The sequence below is a fragment of the Microcaecilia unicolor genome, chromosome 3, assembly GCF_901765095.1.
Source record: "Microcaecilia unicolor chromosome 3, aMicUni1.1, whole genome shotgun sequence".
Lineage (NCBI taxonomy): Eukaryota > Metazoa > Chordata > Amphibia > Gymnophiona > Siphonopidae > Microcaecilia > Microcaecilia unicolor.
The window spans coordinates 59,438,949-59,460,114 of record NC_044033.1 but is presented as its reverse complement, the minus strand read 5'-3'; the positions used below and the strand labels follow the sequence as shown (position 1 = coordinate 59,460,114).

General features: G+C 44.1%; 1 protein-coding gene across 1 annotated transcript in view; it reads right to left on the bottom strand.

Moving 5' to 3' along the window:
• Positions 1 to 2,237: 2,237 nt before the first annotated feature.
• NVL (nuclear VCP like) overlaps positions 2,238 to 21,166 on the bottom strand; it is a 258,431-nt gene continuing 239,502 nt past the window's right edge. The window contains 2 exon segments of the mRNA XM_030194664.1: positions 2,238 to 2,562; positions 18,350 to 18,420. Coding sequence (XP_030050524.1) covers positions 2,518 to 2,562; positions 18,350 to 18,420 — 116 coding nt within the window. The 3' untranslated portion in view covers positions 2,238 to 2,517.

The window sequence follows — 21,166 nt, the reverse complement described above, 5'->3', positions numbered from 1 at the left end:
GTTCTATTTTGTATATCTTATCTATCTATAATAAAATCTAATATATATTTCAGCTGGCTTCTTCAGTTTCGTTTCTCTCTATCAGAAGTATTGGCTTGGTGCCAATCCAGGTTCCCCGTCCCCTAGACACAAAACAGAGTATTTGGCTTGCAAATAATTCTGTATTGGGAACTTTGGGCGCAGATGAGACTGTTGGGAGTTGTGTTCTATAAGTATCATTTGTGATTTACCTACAGGCCGACCAAATTGATTCCAGCGAGATTTCAAAAGGCCTTACCAACGGTTGAACCACCATAGAGCACAAGGAAATTTCTTCTTGTATATCTTTATTCACATTCTCGTTCACCGCTGAATCGCCAGATGTCATTAATAAAAGTCGCTGTACTATCTCTCCTTCTGCCAAGATGTTTCCACTCTCCGCTTCCATTGAGGGAGTACGCCACCCCTTCGAGTCTATTTTTTCCCAGTACTCGGTCCAGCAACTCCGTCCGGCTGCGGGGGAGGGGAAGTAGCAGGTTCCAGCAGGCTGAGTGAAAAATCACTCTCCAAACCGGGGCTCTTCCTTGCCCCGGTAGCGGAAACACCCATAAGTGGGGTAGAAACCAAAAATGAGGAGCTAGACGACTGTCCCGGTAAGGAGGGTATTTGCTTCGGGAGAGGTGGTCCCTTCGGTTTACCCTTCCTTTTCGGCATAATAGAGAAGAAAAAAGGAATTATATCGATGTTAAACGGGAGCGTCTGTCTCGCACAACCTGCTTAGTCGCCATCTTGGATCCACTCTCCTCATCCTATTTTTATTTATTTGTTACATTTGTATCCCACATTTCCCCATCTCAATGTAGCTTACATAGTACCGGAGAGGCCTTTGCAGGCTCTGGTGTGAACAAATACAGGGTGGTGATGTGGTAATATCAAGTTCATGTGGCACAGCCACATTAGGGAATCTGACAACGGAAGAGTTGTGTTATGTCCATTAAGTGCTTTAGTTTGGTTGTGTTGCAGAGATTAGGCATTTAAGTTGGATCGGTAGGGTATGCCTTTTTAAACAGGTTGGGTTTTATGACGTCTTACTGTTTTGATATTAATTGTGCTTCTTATCTAGAGACAATAATTGTTACAATTTTTCTTGATATATTATCACTATTTAGTACCATTTTATCTTCCACAGTCCTGTCATCACAATATAGAAAGTGTGCTGGTTTTCTTATTCTTTTGGTGTTATGTCCTGCTTACTGCCAAGTGAGTCATTTTACTTTTGCCTTCTTTTTATTTTTTATATTTTCATTTTGTATTTCCTTTGTATTTTGTACATGTAACCATAGTTTCATTGTGCTTCTTTTGTATAGCTGCATATGATTGACATTATTCAGACTTCAGAGTACTTTCTATCATAGTCCATCATATAGGTATGTCCTATTCCCCATCACATATATAGAAGTATTTTTAATTTTGATGTTGACTTATGCAATTATTTCTAAAGCGCTACTAGACGTAAGCTGCACGGAATACATTATATACAGGTACTTTCTCTGCCCCTAGAGGGCTCACAATCTAAGGGTTTTTTTTTTTTTTGTAAGCGGGGCAATGGAGGGTTAAGTGAGTTGCCAAGGTCACAAGGAGATGCAGTGGGAATCAAACCCAGGTTGACAGGATCAAAGCCTGCTGCACTAACTATTAGACGACTACTTCACTCTGTATACAATAGTTCTGGGTGGGCATTCCCAACAGCTCATAAGTTATGACCAAATTTACACCTGCTCTAAACAAGGTATAAATTATATTTGTGTAGTCATTTATGTTTAAAACCCCCCCACAGACAATACATCACAACTTGGCCCCTGCCCCAACTCTGCTGCAATAAATCAGTGTTGCTCAGTTTTTATGGCCGCGACCATATAATCAAGGTTGCATTGACACCTGTAACCCTGCTGAGGTGTGTCATGACAACATACCTATAAAGTGCCCCCCTCCCAGGTTGTGACCCCATACATGGTATGCACAACCCTGTTTGGGGTTGCAACCCACAGTTTGGGAAGCACTGGTGTACATCTTTTTGAAAACTGACCCCTATATCTTTATGAAGTCACAGTTGTGACTTTGTTTTGCAGGAGTCAGAAAGATTAATCTCAATACATCACCTGTCACAAAATACATTTATCTCTAGTCTCTCATATACAATTTAATTTGAAGTACAGCACATTCATTAGAAACATATCAATTTATTACATATAATGATGTACATTTTGAAAATACTGCTTTTTAATCATACCATTATGAATACAGCAGAATTACAGAAAGAATTCAATCTCCTGTGCTAGCTTTACCACCAAAAACAGGTCCCCAGAAGTTCTAGTACTAAAACCTAAACTTTCTAGAGAAGTCCAACAAAATGATAGTTTTACTTTTCTGTATCCCCTGGTGTGGAAAGGTTAATCTGTTACAGGACACTGAAGGAAAGGCCGGAAGAGACATGGCGGTGGCACCTAACAAATCATCTACTTGAAAGCAGTCCAGTTGTTACTGGCACAGTGACTGTCGCAGCTGTTCATACAGCATTTGATCCTATGGATGAGAGGAGAAAAACACAATTAAAGGAAAGAGTATGTATGATGAAGGCACTTTCTGCAAAGGATGCTTCTGAAAACAACCATCCACCCTCTAAGTTTACATTCAAATGTTATTTAGAAAAAAAAAATTTTTTTTCAGCAACTTAAAGTGATGTGAAAAACTGAATGGTTTCTGAGCTTCAAAAAATGTAACATTAGACAAAGGAAACCTGAATAAACACAACACAGTTTTTACACTATTACATCATTTAAGGAACAAAGTTATCCAACACTCATATTCAGCTGACTGAACCCAGCCAGGTTTGACTGCAACCAGCAATATATATTGAACCGTATCATGAGAATGAAGTTGTCACCACAAAGTTTCTACAAGAATAATATGCCAAATCAAAAGAATTTCCAGAAGAGACAAAGGAAAAAAAGTTGTTAAAATATATCAGCCATTTCTAAAGCTCTAGGACTCCACCAAATCAAAGTGAGACCCATTATCTCCAAATGGAGAAGGAACAGTGGTGAATATTCCCAGGAGTGGCTGGGCCTGCCAAAATTACTCCAAGGATGCAGTGAAAATTCATCTGAGAAGTCACAAAAATTCTAGAAGAACATCCAAAGCCATATTTCTCTACTCAGATTCTTAGTCTCAATGAAGAATCTACTTATTTTACGCTGTTATTCGTCTTTTGTTGTTGTTTTTTTCTCAAACTAACAACCATGCTGCCTGATAATTTTATTCCTCTTCAGTGAGGATCCTCCTAAGAGGATCATATTTATAAAATTACTCAATTACCCCATATTAATATTAATAATGTGACAAGAATGGCTTCCCTTCACTATAGGCCAGGTTCTCTGATGATGTTGACCTGCATAATTTAGAAAAAATTATCCTTTGTTTCTCATCAAACACTTCACCCTCAATCTAAATGTCAATTCTCCTATCATTTCCACTACCCATGATATATTGTAAGCCACATTGAGCCTGCAAAGAGGTGGGATAATGCGGGATACAAATTCAATAAATAAATAAATAAATCTGTGGCACCTGTTTGATCAAAATAATATCATCTGCTATGATATAAATATAACTAGCCAGAACATCTTTTTCACAGCAGGAGAAAGAATGCACAGGGAATGTATCCAGGTATTCAGCTGAGTAAAGGAGCTCTGCAGAATTTAAGTCATCATGGGCAATGAAAATGATAAAGGGGATGGGACGACTTCCCTTTGAGGAAAGGCTGAAACGGCTAGGGCTCTTCAGCATGGAGAAAATACGGCTGAGGGGAGATATGATAAAGGTATATAAAATAAAGAGTGGAGTGGAACGGGTAGACGTGAATCGTTTGTTTACTCTTTCCAAAAATACTAGGACTACGGGGCATGCAATGAAGCTACAAAGTACTAAATTTAAAATGAATCAGAGCAAATGTTTCTTCACTCAACATGTAATTAAACTCTGGAATTTGTTGCCAAAGAGTGTGGTAAAGGCGGTTAGCTTAGTGGGGTTTAAAAAACGTCTGGACGGCTTCCTAAAGGAAAAGTTGATAGACCATTATTAAATTGACTTGGGGAAAATCCACTGCTATTTCTGGGATAAGCAGCATAAAATGCATTGAACTTTTTCGGGATCTTGCTAGGTATTTGTGACGTGGATTGGCCACTGTTGGAAACAGAATGCTGGGCTTGATGGACCTTTGGTCTGTCCCAGTGTGGCAATACTTATGTTGACCACAGGAATCTTATCAGTTAGAACATAGCTCCTCTTGGGTTTGTCCCATGGTCTACTAACTCATATCAGGAAACTACTGCATGGCATGGATTCCTTAATATCCACGCTCTTCATGGTAAGCACTATGTTATACATGATTTGATTGTTGAGCAGAAACTGGAGGTCCTTTGATCAGAAAATGGAAGAAGGAACCGAATGAAAATAATAAGAAACAGCATAAGAAATGTCAAGTCAAATGCAAAGCGCTGATAAGGAAAGCTAAGAGGGACTTCGAAAAAAAGATTGCGTTGGAGGCAAAAACATATAGTAACATTTTTTTTTTAGGTATATTAAAAGCAGGAAGCCGGCAAAAGAATTGGTTGGACCGCTAGATGACCGAGGAGTAAAAGGGGCGCTCAGGGAAGACAAAGCCATAGCGGAAAGACTAAATGAATTCTTTGCTTCGGTCTTCAGCGAGGAAGATTTGGGTGGGGTGCCGGAAATGGTATTCGAAGCTGACGAGTCGGAGAAACTTAATGAATTCTCTGAAAACCTGGAGGATGTAATGGGGCAGTTCTACAAACTGAAGAGTAGCAAATCTCCTGGACCGGATGGTATTCATCCCAGAGTACTGATAGAACTGAAAAGATCATACCAAGTAACAACAAACGCGGACATATCACCCCCATGGACACCGGAATGTGGAGTTCCCCAAGGATCCCCCCTCTCACCAACTCTCTTTAACCTGATGATACCTCTAGCCAATCAAAACCTCAACCCCTACATATACGCAGACAATGTGACGATTTACATCCCGTTCAAACGTGATCTAAACGAAATCACCAATGAGATCAACCAAAGCCTCCAAATCATGCACTCCTGGGCGGATGCATTCCAACTGAAACTCAACACAGAAAAAACACAATGTCAAGTACTCACCTCACAACACAAACAGCTACTCCACCATAACCACACTATACTGTTCTCTTCCTGTCTCACAAAATCTGAAAATTCTTGGAGTTACCATTGATCGAAACCTCACACTCGATGCTCACGTGAAGAATACTATGAAAAAGATGTTCCACTCCATGTGGAAACTCAAGAGAGTAAAACCTTTCTTCCAGAGACATATCTTCCATACCCTGGTACAGTCAATGGTAATAAGCCACCTGGATTACTGCAACGCATTGTACGCTGACTGCAAAGAACAGACTATCAAAAAACTCCAAACAGCCCAGAATACCGCCGCCAAACTCATATTTGGAAAAACTAAATATGAAAGTGCAAAACCTCTAAGAGAGAAGCTTCACTGGCTCCCACTCAAGTAACTCATTGCGTTCAAGATCTGCACGATTGTACACAAAATCATTCACGCAGAAGCCCCAATCTACATATTAAACCTCGTGGACCTGCCTCCCAGAAACGCCATAAGATCAGCCCACAAATTTCTCAATCTGCTGACTCCCAAGGTGTACTCTAGCATCAGGTAACTATGATTCGGCTTATTCTTCCCAATGTGCATTACTTTGCATCTGTCCACATGAAATTTCATCTGCCATTTGGATGCCCAGTCTTCAATTTCCTAAGGGCTTCCTGCAATTTTTCACAGTCCGCATGTGTTTTAATAACTTTGAATAGTTTTATTTTATTTTTTGTTACATTTGTACCCCGCGCTTTCCCACTCATGGCAGGCTCAATGCGGCTTACCTGGGGCAATGGAGGGTTAAGTGACTTGCCCAGTCACAAGGAGCTGCCTGTGCCTGAAGTGGGAATTGAACTCAGTTCCTCAGTTCCCCAGGACCAAAGTCCACCACCCTAACCACTAGGCCACTCCTCCACTAGTTTTGTGTCATCTGCAAATTTAATCTCACCTGTCACTCCAATTTCCAGATCATTTATAAATGTGTTAAATAGCACCAGTTCCAGTACAGATCCCTGCGGCACTCTACTATTCATTGAGATAAAAAGCCCATTTAACCCTACCCTCTGTAGTAACTAGGTCTCTCTGCATAAAATGGAGGAGTGGCCTAGTGGTTAGGGTGGTGGACTTTGGTCCTGGGGAACTGAGGAACTGAGTTCAATTCCCGGCACAGGCAGCTCCTTGTGACTCTGGGCAAGTCACTTAACCCTCCATTGCCTACCGCATTGAGCCTGCCATGAGTGGGAAAAAGTGTGGTGTACAAATGTAACAAAAAAAAAAAAAATAGCACAAGTAGTGGTAAAATAACTCATCAATAGTAGCTCATGTTGATGACGTCCCTCCTTAATGCACTTTGAAATGGGAAAAATAAAACCCTGGTAATATTCAGCCCACAGTGGTCAGTAAGCAGCCATGGGTTGAATCAGACCTGGGTATTCAATGCTGCACCATGTCCAGGCACCAGCACTGAATACCCAGATCCTTGGTGGACTCAGAAGTTATGAGTGTGATGGCCAGTATTCAGTCCTAGTACCAACATACCTAACCGGACAAAACAAGGACTGTTTTTTTGGGTGGTCCTATCTGTCCTGTTTGGTATGCAGTCACTGGCACTGAATATCACAACAAAGGCTATAACCCTGACTCCACCCCAGTACCATGGTGGTCAGAGGGGATATTAAGTGGGGCAATGCTGCTGAATATCCGCTCCTGGCCCGCTGATCAGAGGTCAGGTGGGCAGGAGCCTCTCATGGCTGTTTAAACCCCTTTGAATATCTACTCTAATAAATTTAATTTTTTCTTTCGTCTTAAAACAGACCCAAAATGAATCCCAGAGGTGATGTTACAAGCTTTACATGCGTAAAGCTGCCATGTACGAGTAAATCATCATATATATGTTGCTATATATACTTTTATGCATGTTCTGCGCAGTCCTTGAAACTGCATGCTTCCTATGTTGCAACAAAAATATATGTATAAAATTTGGATTCACAGAGCATGTTGTGTTATTTCCAAATGGAAGCACAATAGGTGAATACTCTTTGCTGCAACAAACCCAGTCCACCAGGTCCGCATTTGGGGCAGGCTTTGGAGAAAACCCCTACGCCATTAGTGTGATTATGTGACGGCCATCTTCTCTGTCACTCTCCAAACTGATCACTTCCTCCCTGCTGCACCTGGCTTGAAGCCAATACGACTCTTACTGGTGTTCCATAACCACCATTCAAAATACTAAATGGCAGCAATGAATGCTGGATGCTTCCTTACTGCAGACTGAAATTCTGTAAATAATCAGTGTAGTGCACAGTATCAGATACTAGGGTCGGAAGGGCTCACTTAAGATGGATATTTGCTTTTTCCATTTCTTGTACAGTGCATTTTTATGTATCCTCACTTTTCATATAATCGCAACACCCTGATTTTATAGTACGGTGCATTTTCAAACAGCTGCTATATGAACTGTTCTGCCTGCTTTAAACAGCCTCTAAGTGTAATCCTAGGCAGACTGTCATCAATGTTGAATGCACAGTCATGCTTGAGCAAGCCTTCAGGAGGTGCATGGGGAAAGAACTTTATCCTCTGTTCTGCTGAATCATTTCTGAGATGCAGAGAAAGGAAGGAGAGCAAAGTGCTCAAGGCCTTCCGTGTTTCTGCACAGTCCACAAAACACCTTCAGGGAATGATTCCAGATGGCTATATCTGCACCTCTCAACAATCCACACAGGGCGGGGGAGATTTGATATTCTTTTGTATTACTGAATAAAGAGTTCTTGATCTCTGTGGCATATCATCAAGTCTTTCCATGAAGGATAGTCACGTTTAAAATACAAACTTTGACACTTCCGAAAATTGGTAAGATTCTAAAAGAATGGTGCCATTAATACCAAATGATTAGCCCTGAAGGAATGCAGACACAGGACTGTGAATGACTGACAAGACAAGCTTGGGATTCCCATAAGAGTGATATCAGACTGCACTGCTTCCTAGAACCACCACCTCACAAATATGAACTTAAGATACTGTGGGTTAGATATTCAGAACAATTTAATCACGCAGGAGAGGGTCCTGCCTGGTTAAATCGCAGTGTGCTGATAGGGCCGGTGCTAGGGTTTCTGGCGCCCTCCTGCAGCCTGTTAGTCGGCGCCCCTACCCATCTAGGGGCGGGATCACTATGGCTCTGCCCCTATTGTAGCCACACCCTTTTTACCAGCCATGACACATATAAACAGACATCAATGAAATTATTACACCAGTATAGAAGAAAATAACTTGTGGGTTTTTTTTGTTTTCATTATAAATAATTTCTGTAAGCCGTTACAGCTCCAGTATACCCAAAATGACACAAACCAAACTAGCAAAACAGACCAGGAATTAAGAGAACAGTCTTGCCAAATCTGAAAAACAATGTTATCAAAATCTCAGAACCTAACAAACAGATCCCTATTCAGACACTTGAACAGAAATAGCCTCTCTTTAAAGTCTTCAAAAATTAACCTGAAATCCTACGAAGTTAGACTCTGCATGCAGAACAATACCAGAAAAACAGAAAGAAACACATTGCTATACATTGCAAAATAAGACAGCAGATGTAAGCTATACATTGCAAAATAAGACAGCAGATGTAAATTCTCAAAGTGGACATATTCCAAACTCTAAAAATAAAATTATTTTTCTACCTTTGTTATCTGGTGCCTTTGTTTTTCTGATCATGCTGGTCCCAGTATCTGATTCTGCAGTTTTTCTCCTCTCTTCCTTTTCCCTCATCTCATCTCCTTCCTCTCTCTTCCCTCCTCTCCATCCATGTCCAGAATTTCTTCTCTCTCCCCTCCATCCATGTGCATCTCCTCCTGCCTTCCCTCCCTTCATCCATGACCAGCATTTCTCCTGTCACCCCTCCCCTCCATCCATGTCCAGCATTTCTTCTCTCTCCCTTCCCCTCCATCCATGTGCATTTCCTTCCTTCCCTCCATTCCTGTCAAACATTTCTCCTCTCTTCTCTGTCCTCCACTCCATCCATGTCCAGCATTTCTCCTCTCTCCTTCCCCTCCATGTGCATTTCCTTCCTGTCTTCCCTCCCCCTCCATATCCAGAATTTCTCCTGCTCTCCCCTCCATCCATGTCCAGCATTTCTCCTCTCTCCTTCCCCTCCATGTGCATTTCCTTCCTGTCTTCCCTCCCCTCCATATCCAGAATTTCTCCTGCTCTCCCCTCCATCCATGTCTAGCAACTTTCCTCTCTTCCCTGCCCTCCTCTCCATCCATCCATGTCCAGAAACTCTCCTCGCTCCCCTCCATCCACCCAGGTCCAGCAACTCTCCTCTCTCCCCTGCCCTCCCCTTCATCCATCTATTCACCCATCCATCCATCCATATCCAGCAACCTTCCTCTCTCCCCTGCCCTCTGCTCCATCCATCCATATCATGAAATTCTCCTCTCTCCCCTACATCCCTCCCTCCATCCATCCCCAGCAGTTCTCCTCTCTCCCCTGCCCTCTCCTCCATATCCAGCGATTTCTCCTCTCTCCCTGGGCCCTACCCTCCTCTTCATGTCCAGCGATTTCTCCTCTCTCCCCAGCCCTCCCCTCCCATCCATGTTGAGCGATTCTTTGTCCCTATTATCCCCGCCAATCCATGTCCAGCGATTCTCCTCTACACTCCCCTCCCATCCATGGCCAGCGATTCTCCTCTACACTCCCCTCCCATCCCATCCATGTCCAGCGATTGTCCTCTGCCCTCCCCTCCATGTCCAGTGATTCTCCTTTGTGCCCTATCCTCCCTTCTCATCCATGTCTAGTGGACTCAGCCCAGCCACCTCCCCTTTTCAGCCGAGTTCCATTTCCAACCCCAGCCAGCCCACTTCTCCCCCAACATCCCCCTTTTCGTTCCTGTCACCCTGCAGGGCTTAAATCTTTTATTTTACCTCAGTTGCAGCAGCGGCCGCATCAGTGAAAGCAGCAGGCAGGCTCGTCGTCTCTAGCCTTCCCTTCCCTCTCAGTGTCCCACCCTTGCGGAAAGAGGAAATTATGTCATAAGAAGGCGGGACACTGAGAGGGACAGGAAGGCTAGAGAAGATGAGCCTGCTTTCACTGATGCGGCCGCCGCTGTGACTGAGGTAAAATAAAAGATTTAAACCCCCCCAGGGCGGCAGGAACAAAAGGAAGGCTGTCGTGGAGCTGAGGGCGGGCAGGTGGGAACCTACAACTGCCTGTAGGTGAGCGTCTGGGCGGTGGTAAGCATGACTTGTGGCGCCCTCCAGAGGTCAGCACCCCCCTGCCATGCTTACCGGGTTCTGCCGGCCCTGTGTGCTGATCTTCCCTGGATTTTCAAGAGCACTTAAACATACAGTGCCACAGAAAATTTGGAGTGATTACTGTGGAACTATCTGTGGTAGAGCTGGGGTGGCACTGGGATTTACCTGGTTAGCAGAGATATTCAATCCACTAACCGTGTCACTTTCCTTGACCCACTTACCCGAAGGCTGTCCTAACTTTATCTGGGCTGTTAACCAGGCACTGGTTTGAAAACCAGCCAGCACCTAGATAATTTCTGGCAGCCAGCCAGACCCACATATGCAGTGCTGGTGTCCAAATTAGGACAAGCATTGAATATCCAGATCACTTACTGCTCACTGCAGTCAGCACCTTCAAGTTTGCTGACTACCACGGGCTGCTTTCCAGGTCCTGTGATTTTTACAGAATTGTTTTATCACTTCTATCTTCTAATTGTTGAAACCTTATTACTTTACCATAGAAACACATTACACAACAATAACCCACTTGAGTTGAACAGGAGACAGGCAGATAGCCTGTGAATTAGCACTGTGATGCCCTGCCCTACCCTTCTTCTCAGGTGTTTTTAGAGGTCTTTTGTGTTTTTGGTTTGTAAGTCTTTTTTCTGCTGTAATGCCATACACTTCTGGATTATTTTGTCTTACTCACATTGTATATCAACTAGCTATTTGATAGGTGCCATATCAAATAAAACTGAAACTTATAAATGGATAGTGGGATGTAGCCACATTTACAGGCCTGCACAGGGAGTGGCACTGTGGTACTAGCAAGATACTATGGAACACAGTGCTACCAATGTAACAAAGGACCCGATTATACCATGTAATAAGTCCAAATTCTCTCTATAGCAGTTTTTGTGCAGATATCTTGACACAACCCCAAAACATCAAAAAGGTTAAACTGACATTCTCATTTTCCTTGGCTACCTAGTTCCAAATGGATAGAATTCAAAGTTTTATGCTTTGTTTTTAAAGCATTGTTTTTAGGTCATCTTGTATATTTACCTGCACGATCACTGTGTTCTTTGTAAAAAGGACTTCTTGCATTACCAGAATTAGAAGTGGTCAGGTTGTCTTCATTGCGGAAAAAACTTTTTCATATGTTGGACCTTATTTGTGGAATTTCTGGGTTAACTGTTTTTCTTATTTTTCATCCTATTATGCCTTCTGCAAATTTTTAAAGACTCTTATTGTTCAGACAATGTTATCATGCTGAGCAAACACGGTAACTGTTTAGGATACTTTTAATTTCTTTCCTTTTTGGTAGAAAATATTTGTAGTAGTAGTAGATATCTTATTATATATGCATACAATTATTGCTTTTATTGTAAACCGCTTAGGCACAAATAGTATGTAGTGGTATATAAAGTTAATAAATCCAATCCAGTCTGAATAATAATTAGGTCTGCCTTCTCTGTTTGGGCAGCGGAGCCATGGGCTTTCTACTAACCTGAAAAGAACTGCATATCCCCTCTATGTACTTAATCACCCCAACCTTGTATCTGCTCATGACAGTTCTACACTGTCTAGGCAGTAGCGACCTCCCCAATTAGAATGGAGCCCAGTATCCAGTGGTTATAGTAAGATAATTTATTAGGAACAGCATCTCACCCAAAGGCAGTACAGGCAGATCAGGCATTTACATGATGGAACAGCACTTCACGACACGTCTACAGCCTTCTGGAGTCCTCTGAAGCCTTCTGATCTAATACCCTTCAGGCTCCCCTTTTTATACCATTTTGACCCTATTCATTCCAATGGACCCTAGCTTTCTCACCAGAGCTCTTGGCTCTTATCAGTTGATCAATATGACTTCACATGCTCTCAAGCTCTAAGTATAAACAAGATATGTTCAGAGCGCATCTGTGAGATGACTTCACAGTAGAGAGTTGCACGGGGACAGAAATCTTACCCATCCCCGCCCGTCCCTGCTGGAATCTTACCCATCCCCACTGGAATCTTACCCATCCCCACAAAAATTTAAACCATCCCAACCCATCCCCACAAGAATTTAACCCATCCCCGCAAGAATTTAATACATCCCCACCCATCCCCGTAAGAATTTAATAGTACATAAAAGAAAATTCCAGTCAGCTCCCTCAGTCTCTCTCTGGATTTGAGCCACAGCACTGTAGGCAAGGAAGGAACGGAAGTTGGAACTTGGAACACTCTGGTGCGCACATGTAAGATTTGTCTCTGATTCACTGGCAGTGTGTGCTGAGAGGTCGCCACATGCACGCGCCAGTAGGTCAGGTGACATCTGATTCTCATGCCTGTGTCAGAGCTGAGGTCTGTGCACCAGCCTGGGAGCAAAGAGGATTAATAGTAACATAGTAAGTGACAGCATCCACTCTCCCAATAGTCACACTCATGATCAATTCATCATTAAATCAACGAGTGTGATATTATATACTTGATTATGGTCTTTCTTTCGTGTTTCTGGAACAAAGACCACAGAAGTCTATCTGGTCCCATCCTTATGTTCCAACTGCTGGAGTTGCCATCGAGGCCCACTCCAGCCTATTCATGTTCTCATTTGTGGGACACAGACTGTAAAAGTCTGTCCAGCACTGTCCTCATGTTCCAGCCACTAAAGTTGCTGTCTAAGCCCTTTCCAGCCCATCCTACACCAGATTGCCATGTATGAGACACAGACCATACAAGTCTGCCAGGTATCAGCCCTAGTTCATCACAGCCAGAGTCGCCATCTAAGTATCACTTGACACATCCACACACATGCAGCCATGTAAGGTTAGCTTTTATATAACTTCCATTTTCTAATTAAAGATCCTCTGTGTTCATCCCACGCCTTTTAGAATTCCGTCATCATTTGTGACTCTACCACCTCCTTAATGGAAGACTTTCCACATTTATGCTGTTAAAGCAAGGAAGAAGAGGAGGAGACACACTCAAAGAAATTGGTATTCGGTAGATGAGAGGCTGGTGCAGGTGCAGCTTACACTTCCACGGGAAGCCCGCAGAACTGGTTCCATCCCCGCGGGAACCCCGCAGAACTGGTTCCATCCCCGCGGGAACCCCGCAGGAACTGCCTCCGTCCCCACGGGAACCCCGCAGAACTGCTTCCATCCCCACGGGAACCCCGCAGGAATTGCCTCCGTCCCTGCGAGTTCCGCAGGATTCCCGCAGGGATGGAGGCCGTGCAGCTCTCTACTTCACAGGTCATTTTGCTCTCTTCAGCTCCCCCCTCCCCTCTACTTGCATCTGACCCTCTACTATCTTTCATTTTAATCAAAACATCTTGGCTCATGACTTCTCACAGATGCCAGTCCCAGCATTGTTGACAAGAGCAAATGCCCCCTCCCTTGCCAGCTCTCTGGGAACTCACTTCTGCTTGAGCTGCAGTGAAATATATTTTGTATCAGAGATGATTTTTTATTTTAAGAGGCCTAGCTCTTAGCCTGAGCCATTGGCCTGTATTTTACTGAGAGCAAGGGTTAGCATATTTCTACATTCCCCTCTTGCCGGGCCTCCAATTTATTCAGGAAGCATCTCAGTAGCGTAGCCAGACCTCAATTTTTGGGTGGGCCTGGGGGTGGACTGGGTGGGCATGCCCCACATATTTCCTCTCTGTCCATCCCCCTCCCGTAAAGATAAATACCTGGACTGGCGGGGATCTCTGGGCCCTGCCAGATGAAGAATCTTCTAGAGGCCCCCAAGGCTTGAGAAGTCTCATCCCTGCGCCAGTCACCAGCGTGGTGGGAAGCAGCGTTCAGCAGTGTTGCCTGCGTGCCTGCCTGCCTTTTAAAATAATTTGTCTCCCTCTCTGATCCACTTCCTGTAGTGGATACGTAGGGCCAGATGGATGCGGCAAAGGGGTGCGGAGCTGCCTGTACGAACGGCAGCGCTTTGCGACGGGCAAAGATGTAAATGCAGCGGAGCCTGGGGAGATGAATTATTTTAAAAAGCAGGCAGGCAACGCTGCTGAATGCTGCTTCCCGGACCCGGCGGAGCTGCGGGAGAAAAGGCAACGACAGCAGCAGGAAGTTGGATGGGCGGGCCTGGAGGAACTCTGGAAGCACCGCGGCAGAAAGGAAAAAAAAAAAAAAAAACAGAATTGAAGGACTCGCCGGACGGGAGTGGGAGCGGAGGGAAGGGAGCGAGCCAGCTAGGGATGCGGTATTGGTTGTTGGGGACGTCAAGTGCAGCACTCCTGGGTGGGCCTTGGGCAAAAGCGTGGCTACGCCCCTGAAGCATCTGTGGGCGAGCATGCAGTACATAAAACTGATGAAAGGGCTCAGGCAATGTCTGTTCTACAGCCAGAGGGGTGTAGGTGGATGGCTGGAGGAACCAGTCCCTAACATGGCACAAGAGGCATGCCTGCGCATAGCATTTAAGATCAGGAAGACCCAGTCCCCCACTCCTCCAGGGACCATATCATTTATCCATTTGCAATTTGGATTTTTTATTCCCCCAGCTAAATCTGACCAGCAATCTATTAAGCACCATAAGATCTTTACGGAGGAAGAGAATAGGCAGTGTCTGAAGGACATAAAGCTACTTAGGGAAGAGAGTCATCTTCATTAAATTAATTTGGCCGCTAGGCGATAGAGGCAAGGCTTTCCAACTCTCCAATCTGCGACTAGTAAAACTTAAAAGCTGTGAAATATTGGTGTGATATAACTGTCAGGGGTTTGCCAGGCGTTGAATTCCAAGATAATGAAAGCGAGCTGCTGCCCAAAGAAGAGGAAACCTATCCCTCCAGGCAGCAGTGAGGGAGGCGTCTGTAGACAGAACCTCCGATTTGTGCTTATTCAATTTAAAGCCCAAGAAATCGCCAAATTCCTCTACAGATTCCAAAAGGGTTGGGAGGGAACATAACGGATCCTCCAAATGCACCAGGAGATTGCCTGCACGCGGCGACCTTGAATTCAAGAGGACCTATGTGCACCTCCTAAATTTCTGGGTTGACCCCAATCTCTCTAATAAGGGGGTCTAATGTCAATACAAAGTTAAGAGGGCCAATGGACAGCCTTGACCAGTCCCCTGTCTAATCGGAAAGGTCTCTTTATGAACCCTGTTTGCCATCACAGAGGCCCTCGGAGAGTGGTATAGGGTCCGAACTGCGTCAAGAAACCACCCTGAAATCGTAGCTCTCAAGATCACCATACACAAATTTATAGGACACACTGTCAAACGCCTTCTCCGCATCAAAATTCACCACTTCCAGGGAGGCCAGTATAAGCCTATTGTTCTTAGAGGAGTGACGGTCATGGACAAACCCTACCTGCAGATCAGCCATGAGCCCAGGTAAAACTCTAGCCAGATAGCTTGCTAGAACTTTCACTAAGAATTTGGTCTCACAACACAAGAAAGAGATGAGTCGATAGGACTCTGGGGCTGTTGGGTCCTTCCCTGGTTTTGGCAAGACTATAATCTGGGCTTGACTCAAAACACCAGTCAAGTGACTCAAAACACCAGTCAAGTTCTGTTGATCTATCAGGGCATTAAAATGAGATGTGAGTGGATCTAGGATTTCTGATTGTAATAAAATTCGGTTCAGAAGCTATCAGGTCCAGGGGCCTTCCACAGAGTGCTATGTTGAATCACCACCAAATACTTCATTCTGTATTATGGGGGCATTCAGCATCTGCTGTTGCAGCTCCATCAAAGAGGGGAGAGGTCGATCGGACAGATAGGCTGCACTATTTAAATCACTGGTGGTATGGATTTATTACCATATCTATACAGCCGGTATTTATAAAATTGGATTGACTTGCATGCTCTGTGATGGAGGAGCTCATTAACAGCTGTCTGTGCCGCTAATAACTGTGTTTATTGTGAGAGGGTCGCAGAAGCCCCACATTGCTGCCTTAGAAATCGGAGATGCCATTCAAGTCTGAGAATCTCCCTATCCCGTTGTTTCTTTGTATGGGCTTAATAGGCTATCACCTCACCCGAGAACTGTCTTAGCTGCCTCCCAGTATAGAATGGGATCCGCCTCACGAGCTTGGTTATGGTGTTTATACTCCCTCCACTTTCGAAGTAGGTAAACATGAAAAGCGGTATCGTAATAAAGCTCTGGGGGAAACATCAAAAAGAACATTCCCTAGGCTTGGTGTCTCAGTCCATCCTAAGCCAGAGGAACACAAGTCTGGAAAACGCTTTAAGCTGTTCCCCAACCCTTAGGATTAGCCAAAGGATTCAGTCACATTAGTGCCTCCTGTTTGCCTGTGTGTCTTGGAACAGAATGTAAGCTCCTCTGAGTAGGGGCACTCTTCTGAGCAGGAATAGCAGCAGCTCAAGCAGCATATGGGATGTTTGTGACTCTGCTGCTAATGGTGCAGCTTCCTGGAATTCAGGAGGATTACTGCGAAGCAGCTCCTGAACAGCACAGTAACACACGCATAGTACAGAAAGGCTAAGGATTTCTTTTCAGTAATGATCTGTGAAATCCTTTAAGCTTTCCATTAGAGCTGTACTGAATAACATATTTTACTATTTGGCCAAATACGAATAATGAAAAATATTATTCAGCCATAAAAGAATAATGGGCATTGAGCTTTAACTTACCAAACAATAAAAGAAGCAAAGTGAAAACAGAGATCAAGTGTTTATTTCATTAGGATTTAGCAGAGTAGAGCCCTGGATTATTTGTACTCGAATTTAAATGAATATTCGGCTGAATAAGAAGAATGTATTTGGGGCCGAATCAAATCCAATACAATTATTTGGTACAGCCCTACTTTTCATGCAGAGGAATGGCAGTGTCACAGCAGGGTCATAAATTTTCTCATAAAGACTGGGATTGGGTCATACAGTGAGACATCACAGCCAGTGCCATTCAATATCAGCTACTCAGCATGAGGTACTGTAGAACTATCCCACAGATCTGGAAACACAGGGGAGCAGTTTCTCTGGAATTTTTAAATAACTGAGTAAACGGTAAACTGTTTAGCTAATGACAGGGTTTAGTAATCTGTGCACAGGACCTGGAGGGAGCAACATCCTCTTAAGACAATCTATGACCAAGGAACCAAAGAATAAGTATTCAGGGCTTTTTTTTTTTTTTAATGTTGCCAGTCCCTTCCCCTCCCAGATGGCTCTGGGGGCTAGAGCAGGGAAGCAGAGCATACTGTATCTTGCCACAAATCCCTCTTCCATGGGGACATCGTATCACCCTGCTTCTCTCAGGCTGTTGCAAGTCAGCCACTAGTCATTAAGGCAGAAGCACACACTTCCCTCTCCTCTGGGAACTTGACCAATCACTTCTCAGTGTCTCTATTCTTTACAATGTTGATTTTAGATTACTAATTACTATTCGCCTGTTCAAATCTGAGCTCAAGGTGAATATGATTTAGACACTGTACTTAAAGGCCCTTTTACAAAGCGGTGGTAAGCCCAACTCGGGCTTACCGAATGCTAATCTGGAGCTACTGTTGGTAATTCCAGTCCCGGCACGCGCCATTTCCCACACTAGAGAAAAGTTGGCCCGTATTTTTTAGCGTGTTGCTAGCCCGGCGTTAATCAGGCAGCACTGCACTACCCGGTTAACGCTGGGTTAGCACAGAAGCCCTTACTGCCACCTTAACAGGTGGCGGTAAGTGCTCTCCTCCACATGCCCATGAGGTAAGAGCAATCATATCACATGGCTATGTCCTTTTTTTTTGGCCTTTTTACCCACTGCAATAAAAAAAAGGCCTCAGCACACAGCAAAAATGGCCCCAGCCACTAGCGCTGGGCCCTTTTTACCGCAGCTTGGTAAAAGGACCCCTTAGTTCCCAGGCAGACACAGGATTTAAACCCCTAGTTCCCTGCCCACTGCTCTATTCCTGTCCAAAATGGCATTCCTTATTTTTTAACTTAGGTATTTTACAGTTTAAAATCTCCAAATGTTCAGACTTGGAGCTCTTACCTTTTTTGACACGGATGGTTTCACTTTCATAAAGGCTTCTTCAAAGTGTTTTTGGCTAACTGTGATTTCTCCTGTTGAGACAATACAAAACAGTACAGATTCCAACTGACTGATTAGTTATGTATTGTTTAGTTAATGATAAACTGGTCTTATGATGATAATAATAAACTGGTCTCATATCCCGCTAATCTCATAGTTCAAAGTGGGTAATGAATCACAAGAGACCAGAAACAGTCTTCTGGGAATAACAGCTACAAAATACTAAACACAGTCAAGAATTTTGATGCAAACAAATTTCTGAAACAGAAATGTTTTAACCCTTTTTCTAAAATGAAATAAGACTAAGAGGAATGAAAAATGTCAGCAAACTTTTTCCAGTGTCTGGCTGCCTGAAAGGATCTGGAAATAGTCGTAAAGATAATTTGGCGCTAGGCCATGCATGGCTTTGAAAAGGAAACAAGCTAACTTAAAAGTTACTCTGGTCTCAATGGGCAACCAATGCAATTTTATAAAACTGGGAGAAATATTGTCAAATTTGGTTAAACCAAAAATCAAATAGATTGCAGTGTTTTGTATGGTCTATATTTTCCTCAGACTCTTGTTACATCCTAGATATATAAGAATGCAACAATCTAACTGAGAGACCTTTAGTAAAAGCGCTTGTACTAACAATTTAAATTGGTCTATTTCAAAGTAACTTCGAACACATCTTAATTTCCTCATTAAAAGAAAACATTTCTTAACTAAAGAGGAAACTTGGTTTTCCATAGAAATAGAGCTATTAACTAACACCCAGAATCTTGATAACTGGGGAAAATTCAAAAATTGATTAATGCAATTGTCTTAGGGATGTTTTCTGGTTATGTATCAAAACATAAAACATTTTGTTTTTTTTTCTGTATTTAATCTTAATTTATCATAGAACTCGGGTGGCTGCCACGACTCACAAATGTCTGCAAATATATCCAGCCAGGTAAAACTCCAAAAGTGATTCTACTGTAGCACAATGTAGCTCCCCGATGAGGGGCCCCCTTGTTTCACTTCTGCCTCAGGAGGAATTGAACAGGAAAAGATTTTTCAGTTTCAATCCCTCCTGAGACAAAACTCCTGTTGGAGTTTTGCCTGGCTGGATATTTCTGCAGACATTAGTGGGTTACAGCAGCTACCTGTGTGGTATAAGCTAAGTGGCAATTTTCCTGTGTACAAGTAGTATTTTGTATATTTTTCAGTGTGATACATATGCCATTAACCCTGTAGATTACTGTTGTTTGTATATTTTCCTCTGTTTTTTGGCTGCAGTGGTTTTTTTCTCCCAGTTGGCGCTGTTTTCCACTGCAGTTTGTTTCACAGGATAATTGAAGTGGAGGAGTGGCCTAGTGGTTAGGGTGGTGGACTTTGGTCCTGGGGAACTAAGGAACTGAGTTCGATTCCCGGCACAGGCAGCTCCTTGTGACTCTGGGCAAGTCACCTAACCCTCCATTGCTCACCACATTGAGCCTGCCATGAGTGGGAAAGTGTGGGGTACAAATGTAACAAAACATTTAAGGGGGAAGACCATCTCTGTAGGCACCCCTGTTTATTGAGGTTTCCCTTTTTAAAATATACTCTTTATAGATGATCTCTAGGGATACTGTTATGCTTTGGGCAAACTGAGTAGTATTGGTTTCATACTGTTTTTGCTCAGGATGCAATGGGCGTGGCTAGGCACCGCCATTTTGCCGCGTCGACTAGAAGAGGAGGAAGGCAGGCTGCGTCCCTCCTCCAACTAAAGGCAGGGGGGCCGGGAGGGGGGTTGTCACTACTAGTACTACTTTTAATCCTCACGGACCACCAGGGATTGGTAGGACAATGCTGGGGGGGGGGAGTTGGGGTGGGCTGGGGGGTTGTCACTACTAGTACTACTTCTAATCCTCACAGACCACCAGGGATTGGTAGGATAACGCTAGATGGGGGGAGTTGGGGTGGGCTGGAGGTCCACCGGTCCTCCAGCCCCCCCCCCCCCGGTCGGTGGGTGGGAAAGGGTTTGGCCGGCGGCGGTCACTTGATATTTTCTGGGGGTTCGGGGGGGGGGGGGGGGGGCTGGAGACCCACCGGATCTCCAGCCCTTCCTGAATATGGGGGGGGGGGGGGACCGGAGGTCCACCGGACCTCCAGCCCCCTGTTCGCGTTTGCTTTGGGGGGGGAACGGGGGCCTGCCAGCATGCAACTGCATGCCGGACAGGGCTCACCATTCCTCCCCAATGATCGGCGCAAACCCTAATGCCAGCTCAGAGCTGGCATAGATTTTGCCGCGGCCAGCGACCCAATCTTTGGCGCGCTGGATGCTGATCATTGGGGATGAATGCGTTAAGCGCTGATTAGCATGCATTTGCAAGCTACTTGTGCTAAGAGCCCTGTTTAGCATGCATTTGCATGCTACTTGCGCTAAGAGCCCTCAAGTGCGTTGTTTCACATGCTCGAGGGCTCTGATCATGGGTCGGCAGCAAACTCCGGCGCTAGTATGGCGTTAACAGCCTCTAGCGCCGGAGTTTGCTTTTGATCATGAGGGCCCTAGAGGGTAAATTTTTAGAACTGATAACCTGGATTAAGACAGTAAAAAGTGCTTATCTGATACACCACACAGATGCCTACATTTCTTTACAAAATATCTGCATAAATCCTGGAGAAATTGAGGGTAAAATGAATCTGAGAGCATGTGTACAACACCTTGTAAAATATGCATGATCGCATGTAAATCACGACTGCATACACTCCACCCCAGCACACAAATACAATGAAAGCACACTCAAGTGTATACAATCTTGTCATCACGTATAC